This window comes from Drosophila tropicalis, unplaced genomic scaffold (assembly GCF_018151085.1).
Source record: "Drosophila tropicalis isolate 14030-0801.00 unplaced genomic scaffold, ASM1815108v1 contig_158, whole genome shotgun sequence".
NCBI classification, from domain to species: Eukaryota; Metazoa; Arthropoda; class Insecta; order Diptera; family Drosophilidae; genus Drosophila; species Drosophila tropicalis.
The window spans coordinates 11,998,006-12,012,966 of record NW_027172602.1 but is presented as its reverse complement, the minus strand read 5'-3'; the positions used below and the strand labels follow the sequence as shown (position 1 = coordinate 12,012,966).

General features: G+C 38.4%; 3 protein-coding genes across 5 annotated transcripts; 1 reads left to right on the top strand and 2 right to left on the bottom strand.

The window, feature by feature from the left end:
* Window positions 1–291: 291 nt before the first annotated feature.
* Window positions 292–1,567, bottom strand: LOC137586671 (ribonuclease H2 subunit B). Its single transcript, XM_068302791.1, has 2 exons — window positions 1,151–1,567; window positions 292–1,091 (listed from the first exon to the last, which is right to left on the bottom strand). The coding sequence occupies exons 1-2, from the start codon at window positions 1,506–1,508 to the stop codon at window positions 421–423; spliced, it is 1,029 nt and encodes a 342-aa protein (XP_068158892.1). The 5' UTR covers window positions 1,509–1,567; the 3' UTR covers window positions 292–420.
* Window positions 1,568–1,878: 311 nt separating this feature from the next.
* LOC137587365 (serine-rich adhesin for platelets) lies at window positions 1,879–8,799 on the top strand. Of its 3 annotated transcripts, XM_068303733.1 has the most exons (5): window positions 1,879–2,233; window positions 2,427–2,951; window positions 4,038–4,195; window positions 4,905–5,097; window positions 5,358–8,798. In XM_068303733.1, exons 2-5 carry the CDS (start codon window positions 2,883–2,885, stop codon window positions 7,074–7,076), a joined length of 2,139 nt encoding a protein of 712 aa, XP_068159834.1. In that variant the 5' UTR covers window positions 1,879–2,233; window positions 2,427–2,882; the 3' UTR covers window positions 7,077–8,798. The 3 variants fall into 3 exon arrangements, with proteins under 3 accessions (XP_068159834.1, XP_068159833.1, XP_068159835.1); XM_068303732.1 differs by having other exon boundaries at window positions 1,879–2,951; XM_068303734.1 differs by lacking the exons at window positions 1,879–2,233; window positions 2,427–2,951; window positions 4,038–4,195 and adding an exon at window positions 4,731–4,840 and having other exon boundaries at window positions 5,358–8,799.
* A 263-nt stretch (window positions 8,800–9,062) lies between these two features.
* On the bottom strand, window positions 9,063–14,569 carry GstT4 (Glutathione S transferase T4). Its single transcript, XM_068303736.1, has 4 exons — window positions 14,163–14,569; window positions 9,657–9,943; window positions 9,453–9,588; window positions 9,063–9,382 (listed from the first exon to the last, which is right to left on the bottom strand). Exons 1-4 carry the CDS (start codon window positions 14,278–14,280, stop codon window positions 9,213–9,215), a joined length of 711 nt encoding a protein of 236 aa, XP_068159837.1. The 5' UTR covers window positions 14,281–14,569; the 3' UTR covers window positions 9,063–9,212.
* Between the last annotated feature and the right edge of the window lie 392 nt (window positions 14,570–14,961).

The window sequence follows — 14,961 nt, the reverse complement described above, 5'->3', positions numbered from 1 at the left end:
TTTTTTAAAGAGAGTTCGAGAAACGAACATTTTATATACATATATAGTCATGGCTGAAATACCTAATTCAAGGTTAAATCAAGAACCTGAACTCAATCTTGATTTGACATAGCATTAAAACAATTGAGTAATTAACAATGAAAGAATTTCAGGGTCTAATCCGGGTGTACAGCTGGGTGAAAGGTATGGTAAAAAGTTAATGAATATCAAATGATCTATTTGAAATTACCCAAAAATCAGTTTTATGGTAAACATTTTGATTTGAACATTGAACAGAGAATTCTTTATCAGGTTTGTTTGTTTTTTACATTAAAAATCGTTTAATATGCTGAATTTAAAAAAAAAGAGAAAAAATCATTACTTAACCTACACACATAAATGTTAATTAAAAACAAAAACTAAATTTTATAGATTTGATTTCTATTTGACTTTGAAAAATGATGTTATACTCTTGCTGCCTCTGGCCCCTTTGGCCAGAGCCTTCTCTTTGGCCGTCATGGAGTGCTCTTTGAGGGGTGTCGGCGCTTTGGGAGTGGGCGGTGAGCCACCGCTATCACTGTCAATCAGACCACTCTTCTTTAGCTCTGTGCTTTGGTCCTGTTCGGACTCGGCATTTAATTTGATCTTCTTGCTTTGGGCGCCACCAGCTTGTCCTTGCTGGGATTTGCGTTTTTGTGTTGCGTTTTTCTCCTCTGCCAGAGCTTGGATCTCTTTGGGTATGTCCAGATAGTGGGTTAACATCTCATGCAGATCGATGTCCAGGTAGCGTCCCACAATATCACAAGCCATTCGCAGGTAGTCCACATCATTGGAGTTGTTCTCCACTTGCAATTTCTCGCTGCGCACAAAATTTTGCGATTGAGCTGCATTCTGTCCGCAATGGATTTGTTTGGCCTTGAGCACGGCCTGCACCTGGCGGGTCTTCAAGGCCAGCCAGGCCATGGTGCGTTCGGCATTGTATTTGTAAAATGTTAAGTCTGCCGAGACCTTGACATCGGCAATGCATTTCAGACCCTGGCTGGGCACAAATTTTGTGAGTAGGCGTGTAGTTGATGGATCCTCCACGGCTATAGAGTCCAGAGATATGGCTTCTGAAGATTAAAGAAAGTGTAATTAGGTGGGTCAGTCCAAAGGGCCAGGGACAACTTACTCTGGTCACAGTGCTTTCTCAAATGATGAACTGCCAGAAGTGTGGGATCGAAGGGCATGGTCATATAGATTTTGCCATTGGAGCATACTTCATTGTTGATTAACCAACTCCTTCTGGGTTCGGAATATTCCAGTAATTCCATAATCTGGCCATTTGGATGGGTTATAAACAAGGCCGATTGCCCTTTGCCTGGGTGATGAAAACGTTCGAGGCACAAGCGACCAGAGCCAGCATCTTCCAGTTCTAGAAGAGGTTTCGAGACAAACAGGATTTTCTTCAGAGTAGAGACTGTAGTTGTCTTTGCGGCGACATCAGGATCAGGCTTTGGTTGGCTGGAGCGTGTGGATTTTTTACTCATTATTTTGGAAAAACAAACCCAAATCAAAAGTACATAAACAACACCAAACACGCGCGTTTATTAGAGATGGCCTAAGTCAGTCGATAGGCGCAGCAATCGATAGGCCTTATCGAAAATAGAATTTGATATTAACGTAATGTAAGGAATAAATTTTTAATTACATTTGCTAACAGGACATTTGCATTAATGACAGAATAACAAATTATTTAATTTTATTTAATTAATATTAATTTTTTTTCATATGGGCAAATAAGATTTATGGCATTTAGTTTCGGAAACGTAACGCAACAATTGTTAAGGGTTGCCAGACTAACAGTTGAGCTTTCCGTTGCCTACAAATGAGCGCAGATGCTAGAAATCCGTTAACATCACGATAAAAAAACCCCGAAATTTTTTGGTCAGTTGTTGTTGTGTGCGCTCCCACGCTAAATGCTCGCTCACGTTCTGGCTATAGACCGAAACTCTCACTGCTCTCCCCACTCCTGCTGCTGCCCAACGAAGTTGTGTATGCCTCGAGGGTGAAGGGCGGGCCATAAACATTTGCCAAAGGAATACAATTGGTTAAATTTGTTGTTGTTTTGTATACTTTTTTTTGGTTTTTTTTTTTGCATAAAAGTGAAAATACATCAACAACAAATAAAGAAGAAATGATTAAAAAGAGTATAGAGTGGTGGGTAATAAAGTGTCGTCACACAGAAAGAAAATTTTCTTGGCCATTCGAGTAAGTGAGTTAGTGTGTGTGTGTGTGTGTGCGCCAGTGTAATGGTGAAACAAATTTTTTAATAGACTTTAGAAATTTAATATTGTGTTGAGTCCTGTGGTGTTTTTTTTTTTGTGTATCATTTTATATAAGATTTTAAGCTCAAAACGCACAAAAGTATGCAGCTGAAAATTGCATTGTCGTTGTTGTCTGTCAAGGACAAAACAAAACGCCCTGCCATGTGAGTGTATATGTGAGACAGCAGCAACAACAACAAAAACAACAACAACGAGAGAAAGTAGCACAAAAGCAGCAGAAACAGATACGAAAACAAAACAAAAGGACAAATCACACGAGACTTAAAACGCAGAAGAGAGTGAGTGAGCCAGCGAGTCATAGAGATAGAGAGAGAAACACAGAGATAGCAAGAGAGAAAGAGAGGCTGCTGCAACATTTACTCTCCACTCCGACCTGCATCCCGCTTCTACTTCAACAATCAACCTCCCTTGGAGGCCAGCCCCACATATACATACACACACACACACACCACGGCACGGACATTTGGCGCCAGTCCGGACGTACAGACAGTACAAAGGAAGTGGAAGTGAAAAAGGAAGAGGAAGAGGAAGCGAGGCAAGACTACAAAGGGAGAGCTAGAGGCAGGCAGGACCACCATGTGGTGGTTACACGCTCCGCTGCTTCTGCCCCTGCCCCTACTGTTCCTGCTGCTGTTGCCACAAAATGTAAGTTCAAGCCCCACTCACTTGCCCCCGTCACTTGCCCCCCACCCTGCACCCCTTTTAGAAAACATCATCCCTCCCTGCACCCCGCTCCAAATCACCGTCAGCGTAATATCATAAATGCTGCATGTTTTTTTCCTCGGGTTTTCCCCATTGAATTAAGCATTTTTTTGGACACACTTAAATTTAAATATAAAATAAATATTTTAAGAAACCCATCCAATAGGATTTTTTCAAGAATTTCAATATTTATAATATGTCAAATTTCCGATCAATATCAATAGACAAGTCATTCTGGCCAAATGTGTTTCTTTCTTTGTTTTTTGCTCATAATTGACTTGCGTGTTGTGTTTCGGTTCACTCAACCTAAGCTGAAACAAATCAACAGGGTACCAATCAGTGACGGATCTTGAAATGTGAATTTCAAAGGAAGTTTGCCCACTAACGTATGCAATAGACAGTCAAATAGCTCGTGTGCCCTCAATAGTATGCAATAGTGAGTCAAATAGTTCGTTTTTTCAATGCAAACAATGTGTTTTTGTTTTTTAATATTATGTATGTTTAGAAAACAATAAATAAATTGAGATGGCTATTGCAAATTTCCCACATTTCATATGCCCAAAGGCTAAACGGTTAAGGGGGAATTCAGACTCGTTTGGAACTAGTTAATTAATTATTAATAAAAATGAAACTTACAATTTCCACAGGGAGCAACAATGGCCTTAACCATACAAGTTTTTCCCTTGGCCTGCCCCGCCCATTGTGAATAATTATTCATATATATAATATTAATGATTATGTATAGGGGTCAAAAGTCCTAAAAACTTGATCAAGATGACGACATTCTTTGGTTGTGTTCCAACATTTGTCTTTGGTCTCACTAACCTTACCCTTAGCCTTTAGACCCCCTTGCATTCCCTCTTTGTTTTGCTATTGACAATGACATTTGCATTCAAATTCCAAGTAAAAACAAACAGACAGAGAGACAGACAAACGGACAGATGGATAGACAGACAGACAGGCAGATAGTACGACAGACGAGACTAATTTCCATGTGTTTATTTATTCATTTTTCTTCTTTATTGCCAGGTAACCGCTCGCTTCTGTGAGGGCGGACATATTTGCTCCCTGCCACGGGAATGCTGCACCCAGGGTTGCTGTCCACCATATCAAGGTGGTCCAAGACAATTGCCACCACCATCGGAGCATGTGCTGAATTTGTTTTTCATCAGTCATTGGTTCTTTTGGTAAGTTATAAGTCGGATCGGCAGATCGAGACAATTTCCGGGTTTCTTATGATGTTTTTTTTGGGTTTTTGTTATGTGTCTGGTCTGGTCTTGGCTCGTCATGGTCAAATCGGGCGCATGAGCTCCCATGAGGTTACCGTTCAAGGCCCTCCTAAATACGGAGGGCTCTCAACTGATTGGCATTGTATGCCACACGAGATATTATTATTGGCAGCAGCAGCAGCAAAAGGTGGCCCCGTCGCCGGTTTGCGTCAAGTCGCAAGTCAAGTCAAGTCGATGGGGCTTATGCAAGCCCAGCCCCCCGTCCATTGCCTCCATTGCCATGTTTGCTTTCCACAAACAACAATCAGCCAATACCCAACCATACCCAGCCAATCCCCAAAGCGGGCCAAAATGGCAATGCCAACTAATGAGGCCCTACCAATCGACCAACCGACCATCCGACCACCCGTTGTTCGTTGTTGCCCTCTGTGCTCTCTTGCTCTTCTTGTTCACATAATCAAATCTCGAGTCGCCAAAAAGGCAGTTGGCATTTGTTTACGGCAACAGCAGGACCATCTGAACTATATGCTATTTCAATTTCAATCTCTATTTCTATTCATCTATGGGATTTTTCATTCAGTCACGTCAACTGCAAACGGAGCAGTAAGACCAACAACGATTTCTTTTACTATTTCTTAAGAAACTCTCTCTCTCTCTCTTTCCCCAGGTGCGTTGTTGTGGCCGTCATCTTGGCCATCTTGTGTGCCTATTCGCTGTGGAAGAAGCGGCGAACCCTTTGCGGCTGGGGCTTCAATGAGCATCACACACAATCCGAGGGCGATTCAGCTGGTTCCTGCTATGCTCCGCCTCAATATAGCCGTTGTAATTCATTTCATCATCCGCCACCGCCATACACAGAGGTAAGTACTTATTAAGGAGTATTCAAATGTAAACTAAAACCACACTAGGAGAAATTAAAGAGATTTCGAAAGTGGGAACACTCCAATCTAAAAAAAGCTAAACCAAAAAGCCAAGTCGGTCTGTTTAAATCGATCTCCCGTCCTTAATTCAAAAACTATTGAGTTGAAATTTGTTTTTTAACCTTTCTATAGGCCCAAGTAGGTTAAGTTGACCAGATCGGACTACTATAACATATTCTTCTCATTATTGTCCCTTGCAGGTTACCTCCAAACCGGATCTGTATCCGCTCGTCTTCACCTGCAACAGTGACAATGGCAAAGGGAACGGCAGTTCCAGCTACCTTATGGTGCAATATTTTCGCAACTATATTGTACGGCCCGCTGGGTCCTTGAGTGCCGCCAGCACAGTGGACTCATTGAGTTCCAGTTTCATTTGCAATGCAAATGAGGCGAATACATTGGTGCCGCCGCCCTATTCTCGGGCAGCCAGTCCGGAATTGGGCTTACATCATTATGTGACGCATGCGCCGCCGCCGCAGCAGCCACCTGCCGTGGCATCAAATCAGTTGATGGCCGGACAGTATGGATTACCGCGTTCCGCTTCCCAATTGGTTGATAGTTCAACTAGCGCGGCACAGATGCAGTCCCAGGCGCAGGCTCACGCCCAGGCCCATGCACAGGCTCAGGCGCAGGCTCAGGCCCAACATTATGCCACAGTGGCTTTAGGTGGCAATGGGGTTCTGTATAGCACACGACTGCAATCCTCTCAGAGCGGTAATTTCTCGCCGGAGGAGACTGTGCGATCGGGCATGGGAATGTCTTCGGGAATGGGTGGCTATCATCTGCAGTCGCAGAGTGATCAGCATTTCCGTTACATGGCCACAAGTAGCAGCAGTCTCAGTGATATTTTCGTCAACAACAGCTGTGTGGCCGGTTTGGGTTCGACTATGATGGACGGAGTGCCTCCGACTAGTGGCACAGCCACGCAGGCGGCATCATTGAGCAGTCTAGCTGCTGGTGGTACACCAGTTATCTATAGTAATGGTTGTATTCAGCCGAATCCCTTACACAATTTGGATACTTGCTGCCAATTGAGTGGCCCAGCGGCTGCTGCGGCTGCTGGAGGAGTGGGAGGCGCAATCGGCGGAGCATCTGGGACCACTGTCAGTTCGGCAGCTTCTGGTGTCAGCAGTTTGGCCAATATTGGAACGCCAAGTTCGCCACCGCAGGCCACCAGTCCCACGGGTGAGGTGCGAGAAATACTCGATCAGATACGTCAATTGCAGGCAGGCGTCAGTTATGAACAACTTTTACTTGGAGGTGGAGGAGGAGGAGGAGCAACAGCCACACCTGTCACCGGTACAAAACCGCGTCTTCAGCACACTCTATCCACGCCAGCAGCAGCCACGCCAGGAGGAGCCACATCTGGCTCTGGATCTGTTTCCGCCTCCGTTTCAGCTAGCTCCTCGATATCGGGAAAGAGTAAAAAGTTTTATGCCCCCAAGCCGCCTAACAAAGCACTGTATATACCAATGGCCGCCCTGGTCACATCCTCGAATGGCTCCGGCTCGAGTGGTGCTCAACGTTGTGTACTGAAAAGTCCTGTCAGCAGTGTCGTCAGCGGTGCCAGTTTCTTTGTGAATCGCGGTCGTGTGGCTCGCAAGGGTTGGATCTCGCGATCGGCTCCCACAACTCCTGGCAGTGGTCTGCCGCCGAATCGTTTGGGCGATGATAGTCCATTGCTGCTTAATGAGCATGACGAGGATGTTATCGAGGACGACGATGAGGAAAATGATGATGATGACGACGACGACGACGATGACGATGATGATGCCGTTGTGTATGGCTGCCCTGAATTGGAGAAGAACGCCAGAGGAGGGGCCAGAGGCAGAGCCAAAATCAACACTAAAAATAAGGCTCAAACGCGAAGTCGGCTGCAGGGTCAGGGACGGGTCCGTCACCATAACGAATTGGAATAGTAATAGTGAATTGAAAGTTTTATATTATAAGATTTTCAATTTCCAATTTCGAACAAACAACTGAACTTCACGTTCAACATTAGAAATCAAAACTACAACATTGGAAAGAAAAATGCTCTCAAGTCCTTGAAAAATTTCTGCGCATTTCACACAATTCAATGGAACTCCAATAAGATGTAAGGTATTTTGTGTGAGGACAATTGGAAGTCCTGTTATAAGAAACTAACCAAAAAGGAATCAGTTTGAAAGTGTATTTATAAACGGTTTCCATTTTCATTCAGCTTCTCGTATTATAAATTAAACAAGGACTTGTGTCATAGTTTTGATCAAATCTTATTATTATTTGTGCACAAACTTTAATTCAATAAATTTCGATATAGACAGTTGGTGTAGATATAAAGTTATATGAAAATATATGAAAACACGAATGTATATGCAAATACATACATGTATGTATATATGAAAGAAGAGTTGTTTTTTTTTTATGTGAAAGGCTTGTCCGATCTGCTTATGGATCGTGTTCCTATAACAAAAACTTATATTCCCTGCCCTAACAGTAGCCGCCTGCAAGACAAACAAACAGACAATTTAGACTAGTAAAAACGATATAAAAATTTGAGTAACTTTCCGTTTTTTGAGTTTTATGTTTTTCCTGTACGAGAGACGGTTAAATATAGGATATAGTCAAAGAACGTTCAGCTAGAAATCTTATGTATAAATGTTGCTTAGACTTGTTTTTCCTTTGATCATCCCCAAAGAAGTTATTCTTGGTTGACTTTTAACAAATCCATGTAGAAGGAAAAAAACTTTGTAGGCATTCGGGAATTTCAGACACGCAAAAAGCAAGAAACAAAACAAACATAGTTAAAAAAGACTAAAATGCAAAGAAAACAATGCAACAAAAAATTTAAAATGTTACATAGAAAAAGCATGAGAAATGGGAAAGCAAATTTAGAGTGCAGCAGTGCCTTTTCGACTATAAATAAAAAAATAAAATAAAAAGAAAACAAAGAACAAAAATCCCTACTGAAGACGAATACAAAACACAACACATTACACAATAAAGCAAATCAAAAAGAAAAGAAACACACAAACGCAGAGATATGAAATATGAATACTATAGTAGAACAATATACATACATATATACCGGAAAAAAATATATTCGGCTTACCGAATTTCGCATACCCTTGCAGTTTGGCTTTTGAAGTAGTCGATGTCCGATCAGAATTTAGAGCATATTTTCAAAAATGCGCCAATTATCCAATGGAAGAATGTTACAGTCTGGCAGCCCTTCCACCTGCCCCAAAGTATGCAATACAGATTTTATAGTATGACATACTTTGTCTTTTGAGTTCAGACGCTTAGCGATTTAGCGTTTTCTGTTGATCACGAACATATACAAATATATATACTGCAAGGATATAGCTACAATTTGAATAATCGAAACGAAACGAATCGAATAACACAATGACAGAGAGCACTACAAGAAACAATCCGAAAAAGGCAATATACAAAACGAAAACAGAAAAAACTTTAGTCTAACAAATTAATTTGAAATGATGAAGGACAAAACAAAATAACAAAAAGCAACAGCTAATTGAATTCAAAAACCAAAAGAAAATGAAAATAACTAAATATATATGTATATACATATATGATAATATATATTTTTAAGCGCATTTACACCAAATTCATTTAGTTTGTCTATCTTTCGTTTCGTTTTTATTTAATACACATTTACATTTTTACTTAATTAGTTGTAGCTTATTTCATATACATATAATTAATTATAATATGAATAATAATAATAATAATAATGATGATAATAATGATTAAAAGTTTCAATAACAATTAAAAAGAAAACAAAACAAAAAAAGAAAATTTGCAAAATGTTCAAAGCAAAATGAATTGTTGTAATAGAAAACAGAAAAGAGAAACACAAAAAAAAAAAAAAAAAATAAAACAAATAAAAAATCGAGCGAAGGTAAAATAAAAATAAAAAAATTGAAAAATATTCAAAAGAAAATTATAAATTACATAAACAGTTTTAGTTTTCTCTTATGGATCAGTTAAATATATAACAAATATAGGTAGATAATATATATAGGTATTATATATTAAGTGGAAATCAGATTTTACAGCGCCTGCGCCTGGGCCACGCCTTGTTGGCCCTGCTTGTTAAGCTTCAGCTTAGACTCGAACTCCTCGTAAACACTCTTGTAATGGGGTCCCAATTCTTCGCGCACTGAATCGTACCATCTTGCCAACTTGTTGCGATTCTTAAAGGCACTGAATCCAATCGATTCTGCAAGTCAGAGGCCATAAATTGATTAAAATTGAACAAAGTTTGGCTTTACTCGGTTTGGTTTACTCACTGGGCTGATCTATCTCACAGATGGCACTGAGATCGGCATAGGATATGTTATCACCCATCATGAATTTACGTGAATTCAGAAAGAGTTGCTCGAAGTCGTTTAGTGTGTGCTCCAATTGCTTTCCAGCCACATTTACCTGGTGAGGCGAGAAAGATTTTCAATTCGATTTCGATCCAGATATTATGGGGATATTTATAAACCTACCGCATTATCAGATGGTCGCGTCTTTTGCAGATATGGAACCAGCCATTTTTGTTGAAAATACTCCGTACATGCCACACCCATATTGGATTGATGCCAGGCTAAATACTCATCGATCCGACTACGGCCGAGATGGCGACGTGGATACCAATGCTCCGGCACAAGTTTCTCTCGTGCCAAATGGCGAAAGATGGCCGTATTCTCGGACAATTGATAGCCATGATCGGTTATGGCCGGCAGCTTACGGAAACGATTGACCTTGTCACGGAATTCGCCAGTTAAATGCTCACCTATAGCAAAAAGAAAGACATTGAGATAAGCATATAATACATATGTATGTATACCACAATCACATCAAGATCGTCTGATCCTAATAATCACATTTAATCGATCATCAATGGCGTGATCACAATGAAGTTGACAACGAAAACAGAAACGTGCCAAACTAAAATTAATAATTTTGTTTGTTTTCTTTTGGGCTTATCATCCAAAAAAACACAAACACAAGAAGTGGGCGGGTCTCAGAGACCCATATCTAAAGGTTTTGTGTTCGTTTTTCTAATCTAAATGTCATTGTCAATGTCGTCGCGAAAAGTTCATCTCTTTGTTCAACCAATATGAATTTTCAGGTGGTCAGGAATTGTGCTCATAAATCTATTTTCTATAAACAAAATTATTATCAAAATCGATTTGATGTTTGACTTTCGAATGACTCATCCGATTTATATACATACATATATATGTACTTATCTATTGATATGATCTGAACACACAATCCTGATTGAACTATATTTCAGTATGGCTGGATCGTGGGGTGAACCAAAGGTGGAATATATAGATTTAGTAGATCTCTACTGAGCCAACAGTTGCAATCTGGAAAATGCATCATCCTCATGAGAAATTAATCCGATAGCCCCATGTCCGTCTGTTCAAGTCAATCTCAAATGCTCAATTTTAAATCTATTGCGATGAAATCTAATATCCTAAGCTTTTTACTGGCATAGCTTAGACAAGTTCTTGAATTGACCACATGGGAAGACAATATCATATAGAAAAGAGTGTTGAAATAGTTGTGTTTTTTAGAGTTTTCTGGGAACTTTGACTTGCTTCATTTTAGTCAAATTGCAAGTGTCGATGCCTAATACAAATATAGATTATATATATGAATGTATGTGGGAAGTATGAAGGAAGAATCACACTCAGATGGCCTACAAAACTTGACCTTTAGGGCATTGCTAGGGTCTCTTTCTCTCTCTCTCTCTCTCTCTCTCGTGCTCTTATGGAAAAAATAACCAAACTAATTAAAAACCAAAAAACAAACAACAACAATAACCATCTGCTAGAATCAGAAAGTTATAATTAAATGCATGTGCGCTGCTCATAGGATGACGATGATTTGGTTGATGATGATGATGATGATGATTAGAATGATAATTAGAATAAAATTGCAGGGAAAATGTAATTGATTAGTCAGCAAGTTGATTAGATTTGTGTATGAGAGCAATTTTTCAATTTTTTATAATTGGCTGCCACTCGAAAATGTCAAGTGAATAGGATTGTGTTCATTGTATATGTGGGCTATATATGTATATATTATACATTTGATAAGAACTAACAACAAGCAAATTAAACAAAAATCATTGTCGAAGGTCAATTTGTCTATTTTAGTTTTTCCAGCCATTGCCTACGTGATTAAAGCCCTTCAAAAAAAAGCAAAATTAAATAATTTCCAAGCACATTTAAACGAGGAATGTGAAAAAAGATGAAATGCTAAGAACAAAAAAGGCCAACAACAACAGCAACAAACAAATGTAGCAACAAAAGCATGGAATGAAATGGATATTCAATCAAAATTCGAAAACGTGATAAAAACAAATAATAAATAAGCGCAAGGAGCCATTGAAATGGACTTTTTTTTGATACCCTTTAATGACCAAGCGAATTGCCATATAAATAATAAGAAATACTCTACCAAATTTTAATCTTTAAGCTATTATCTAGTCATAAATCATTCTGAGTGTGTTTACATTCATCCAGTTTTTGAATGACTCGTTTATTCATTTACATAGATTCACTTAATCGAAATTAGTCGAGTTTAAATGATATAAACTTCGAATTCCTAATTAGGTGGGATTATGGCTCTATATAAAAATCAGATTGAATTGAATACGAGGGCTCAAAAGATTGTTTTCAATTAAAATCAAGTTAAATTTACATAAACTTCGAAAAGTATTTCAGAGAGAGACTGATTAGAAAGTCCTTTGCATCCTTTTTTGTCGTCAGCCATTTGATGTGATCAAAAGTGAACCGAAAAAGGGGTTCAAAGTCATAAAAGCTCCCCGATATTTACCTATATATATAAATCAGTGTGTTTATCCAGAGTTAATTGGTTGTTGCTTGCTTGTTTTCTTCTTCTTTGCCATATTTGTTATATACTTATTTATAGTATTGCAAGGTAAAGTTAAACAAAGGTAAATTTGATAAAGTTCTCTTCTATACATATATGCTACTTATTTTGCTTTTGGTTTTATTTATTTTCTTCATTCAAATTTGTACAGATAAAAGCAAGAAAGAAAGCAAAACAAAATGCATACCCTTTTTACTCTGGTGGGTGGGTATATTAACTATGACAAATTTGTGACTACATTTACTTGTTCACTTTTACTGTCTGGAGTTAACAAGGGATCGACCTACATATATCCTTTGGCTGTCCTATCCTTTATCCACTTGTTGTTGATGGGTAATATAAGTTCGATGCTTTTGCTACAACTTTCAGTTGGTTAATTTGAAAATGTGGACACCATTTGCCACTTGCCGCTAATTCGCTAAATAATAATGATACATACATATAAATATATATATGTATATACATCGTGTTGTTTGTCAGTTCTTTTCTGTTCGAAGCGTGCCTTAGGTGCAAGATGGTTTTAGCACCTGAGTTATCCATAAACAAAAAAAACAGATGTTAATAAACTTAAAGAGTTTAAGTTTCATTTCGTTTCGTTTCGTTGTCGGTTTCGGTTTTTGTCTTTTGATTTGGTCAAGGTTACGTGAAGAAGGCAAGGGACAAGATCATCGTCATGTCATAAACTAAAGAAATTTATGCAAAAAATGCAATTAGCTTGATACATAAATAATCTGATCATATGATCATTAAAGGTGGTAACACGATCTGCTCCCTTCCTCTGCCACCTTTGGGATCAGCTTGGTTGCATTTCTCACACTTACTCTCCCTCTCCCCCTCTCTCTCTCTCTATATATACTATATCTTATTGCATTTAACTATATCCGCAATCTCGTGTCGTATCTCTATATGCTAATACCTGCTTAACGTGAAGCTTCAAGTCAAGCTCAAAACTCTGAACCCCTCTTAAAGCTCTTCCTTATGCAGCTTGAAAACTTGATTTCTCAGTTTGGACTTTAGACTTGACCAAAATCCAACTGTATTAAAAGAAACTACAAAACAAAAAATAATAATAAAAAACACACAACAATAATGTTGTAAAAAACGCATCGAGTGTTGTTAGTTTTTCTAGACAACCTTGGGCAGGTTAAAGACACGACTTTTAGGTTGCACTCCATTGGCCAAGTGCACTGAGAGAAATCGCATGGCATTTACAATTAGTATAGATCTAAGCTATATATGTAAAGTTCTCTTTATCTATATCTTTGTATTTATGGTTTAATCCTACCACGAATATACATAACTAAAAAATCTTTCAAGTTTTTCAATTTTTGTATAAATTTTAGTGTAGATTTTTGTTTTTATTTGTTTACCGTATTTGAGTTTTGTTTTCTTTTATGATTACTATGATTGATAAATGCAACTCGGATCAAGTGGTATGTACATATGCTATATACATAGATATGCCTTCAATCCAAAGTGCAATACTGAGGCAACTTTTGGCTCAAAATCTAAAATTAGAAGTTGGCTTAAATCTTTTAACTAATCACTTGGAAAAGAAATCAGAGAACAAGACCTTTCCCATAAGGTTCAAAATATTTCTTTGTATAAGTTGAAAACTTGGCTGAATAAAAAACAGAATATTAAGAGAGGGGGGATCCTTTGAAATTTATCTAATTTCCCTGGCCAAAACTAGTCGAATTTCGAACCATTTTCTCTTTACAATTTCTATGTTTTAAGTCTCTAATATAAAATGCAGTTTAAAATATTAAAGTGCTTTGTTTTAGCCACGAATTATGTAGACATATGTTAAATGCACTTTCCCTTTTGTTTTAAACAATGGAATTTTTGGTTTTTCGTCTGTTTTTATGAGCGGAAAATTTTGTTTTGTCAAGTTTTCGAAAATCGAAACACACACGAAACAAATGTTATGAAAGGGGACAGCTGATATTATGGAAATGCATAGAAATTCGGCTACACAAGTGGGAGAGTGTGTGCGTGTGTGTGTGTGTGGCTCGAGGTCGGGGTCGACCTTTGGGATTGGAAATGTGTCAGTGGGCACGTACTCACTCACTCCCGAATTATACACGAACGAATGGACTCACCTTTCAGCATTGAAATGGGTATCGCCTCGAAGGGTATTTTGGATGCCTCCAGGAATATATATAGAGCGCGACTCGATTGATTTAGAAAATCAAAATAAAATTTCAAAGGCTGTGACATTTTAATGTTCCAATATAATAACAACAACAACAAAACAACAAAAATAATAGGCCGAGAAAACAAGAAATTAAAATTAAAATTTAAAAAAAAAAAAAAAAAGAGAAAAAAAAAACACACACACAAACAATTGCAAGTAAATTTAATTTTCTAAATTCCAATAATTTCAAAATCAAATTTTAAAATTTTCTTATGTTGTTGTTTTTATTTTGACTAGTTTCCTTTTCAGCTCGCTCGCTCCTCGCTTCCTCGTTCGATCAATCGCCTTCGAGTGTTGTTTGAAGACTGAGCTCAAAGCCGCATCGACTGCGACATTTTAAATGAAATTGTGCGTGTGTGTGTGTGTGTGTGTGCATGTAGGTGTGCACTGTGTGATGGGGGTGGGGGATGGGGGGATGGAGGGGCCAAATGTTGTGTATAGAAGCAGCGTATGAAAAAGAAGCCGGTCGTCGTTCCGTTGCGTTGTCTGCCTTTTTGCTTTTGTTTGTTATTTTTTTTTCGCTTTTCATACCCTTTCATATATGAGTTATACCCGGCTATATAGTCCGATCAAAAAAACATATCTAAAATTTATTAATCCTAAGATATGAAGTCTTTCTTGAAATGATTTGAAACTGAAAACCTTTTTTGTCGATTCCGAAACGAGAAGAATCTGGATGGAGGTCTTTCATTTCCTGAGAATAA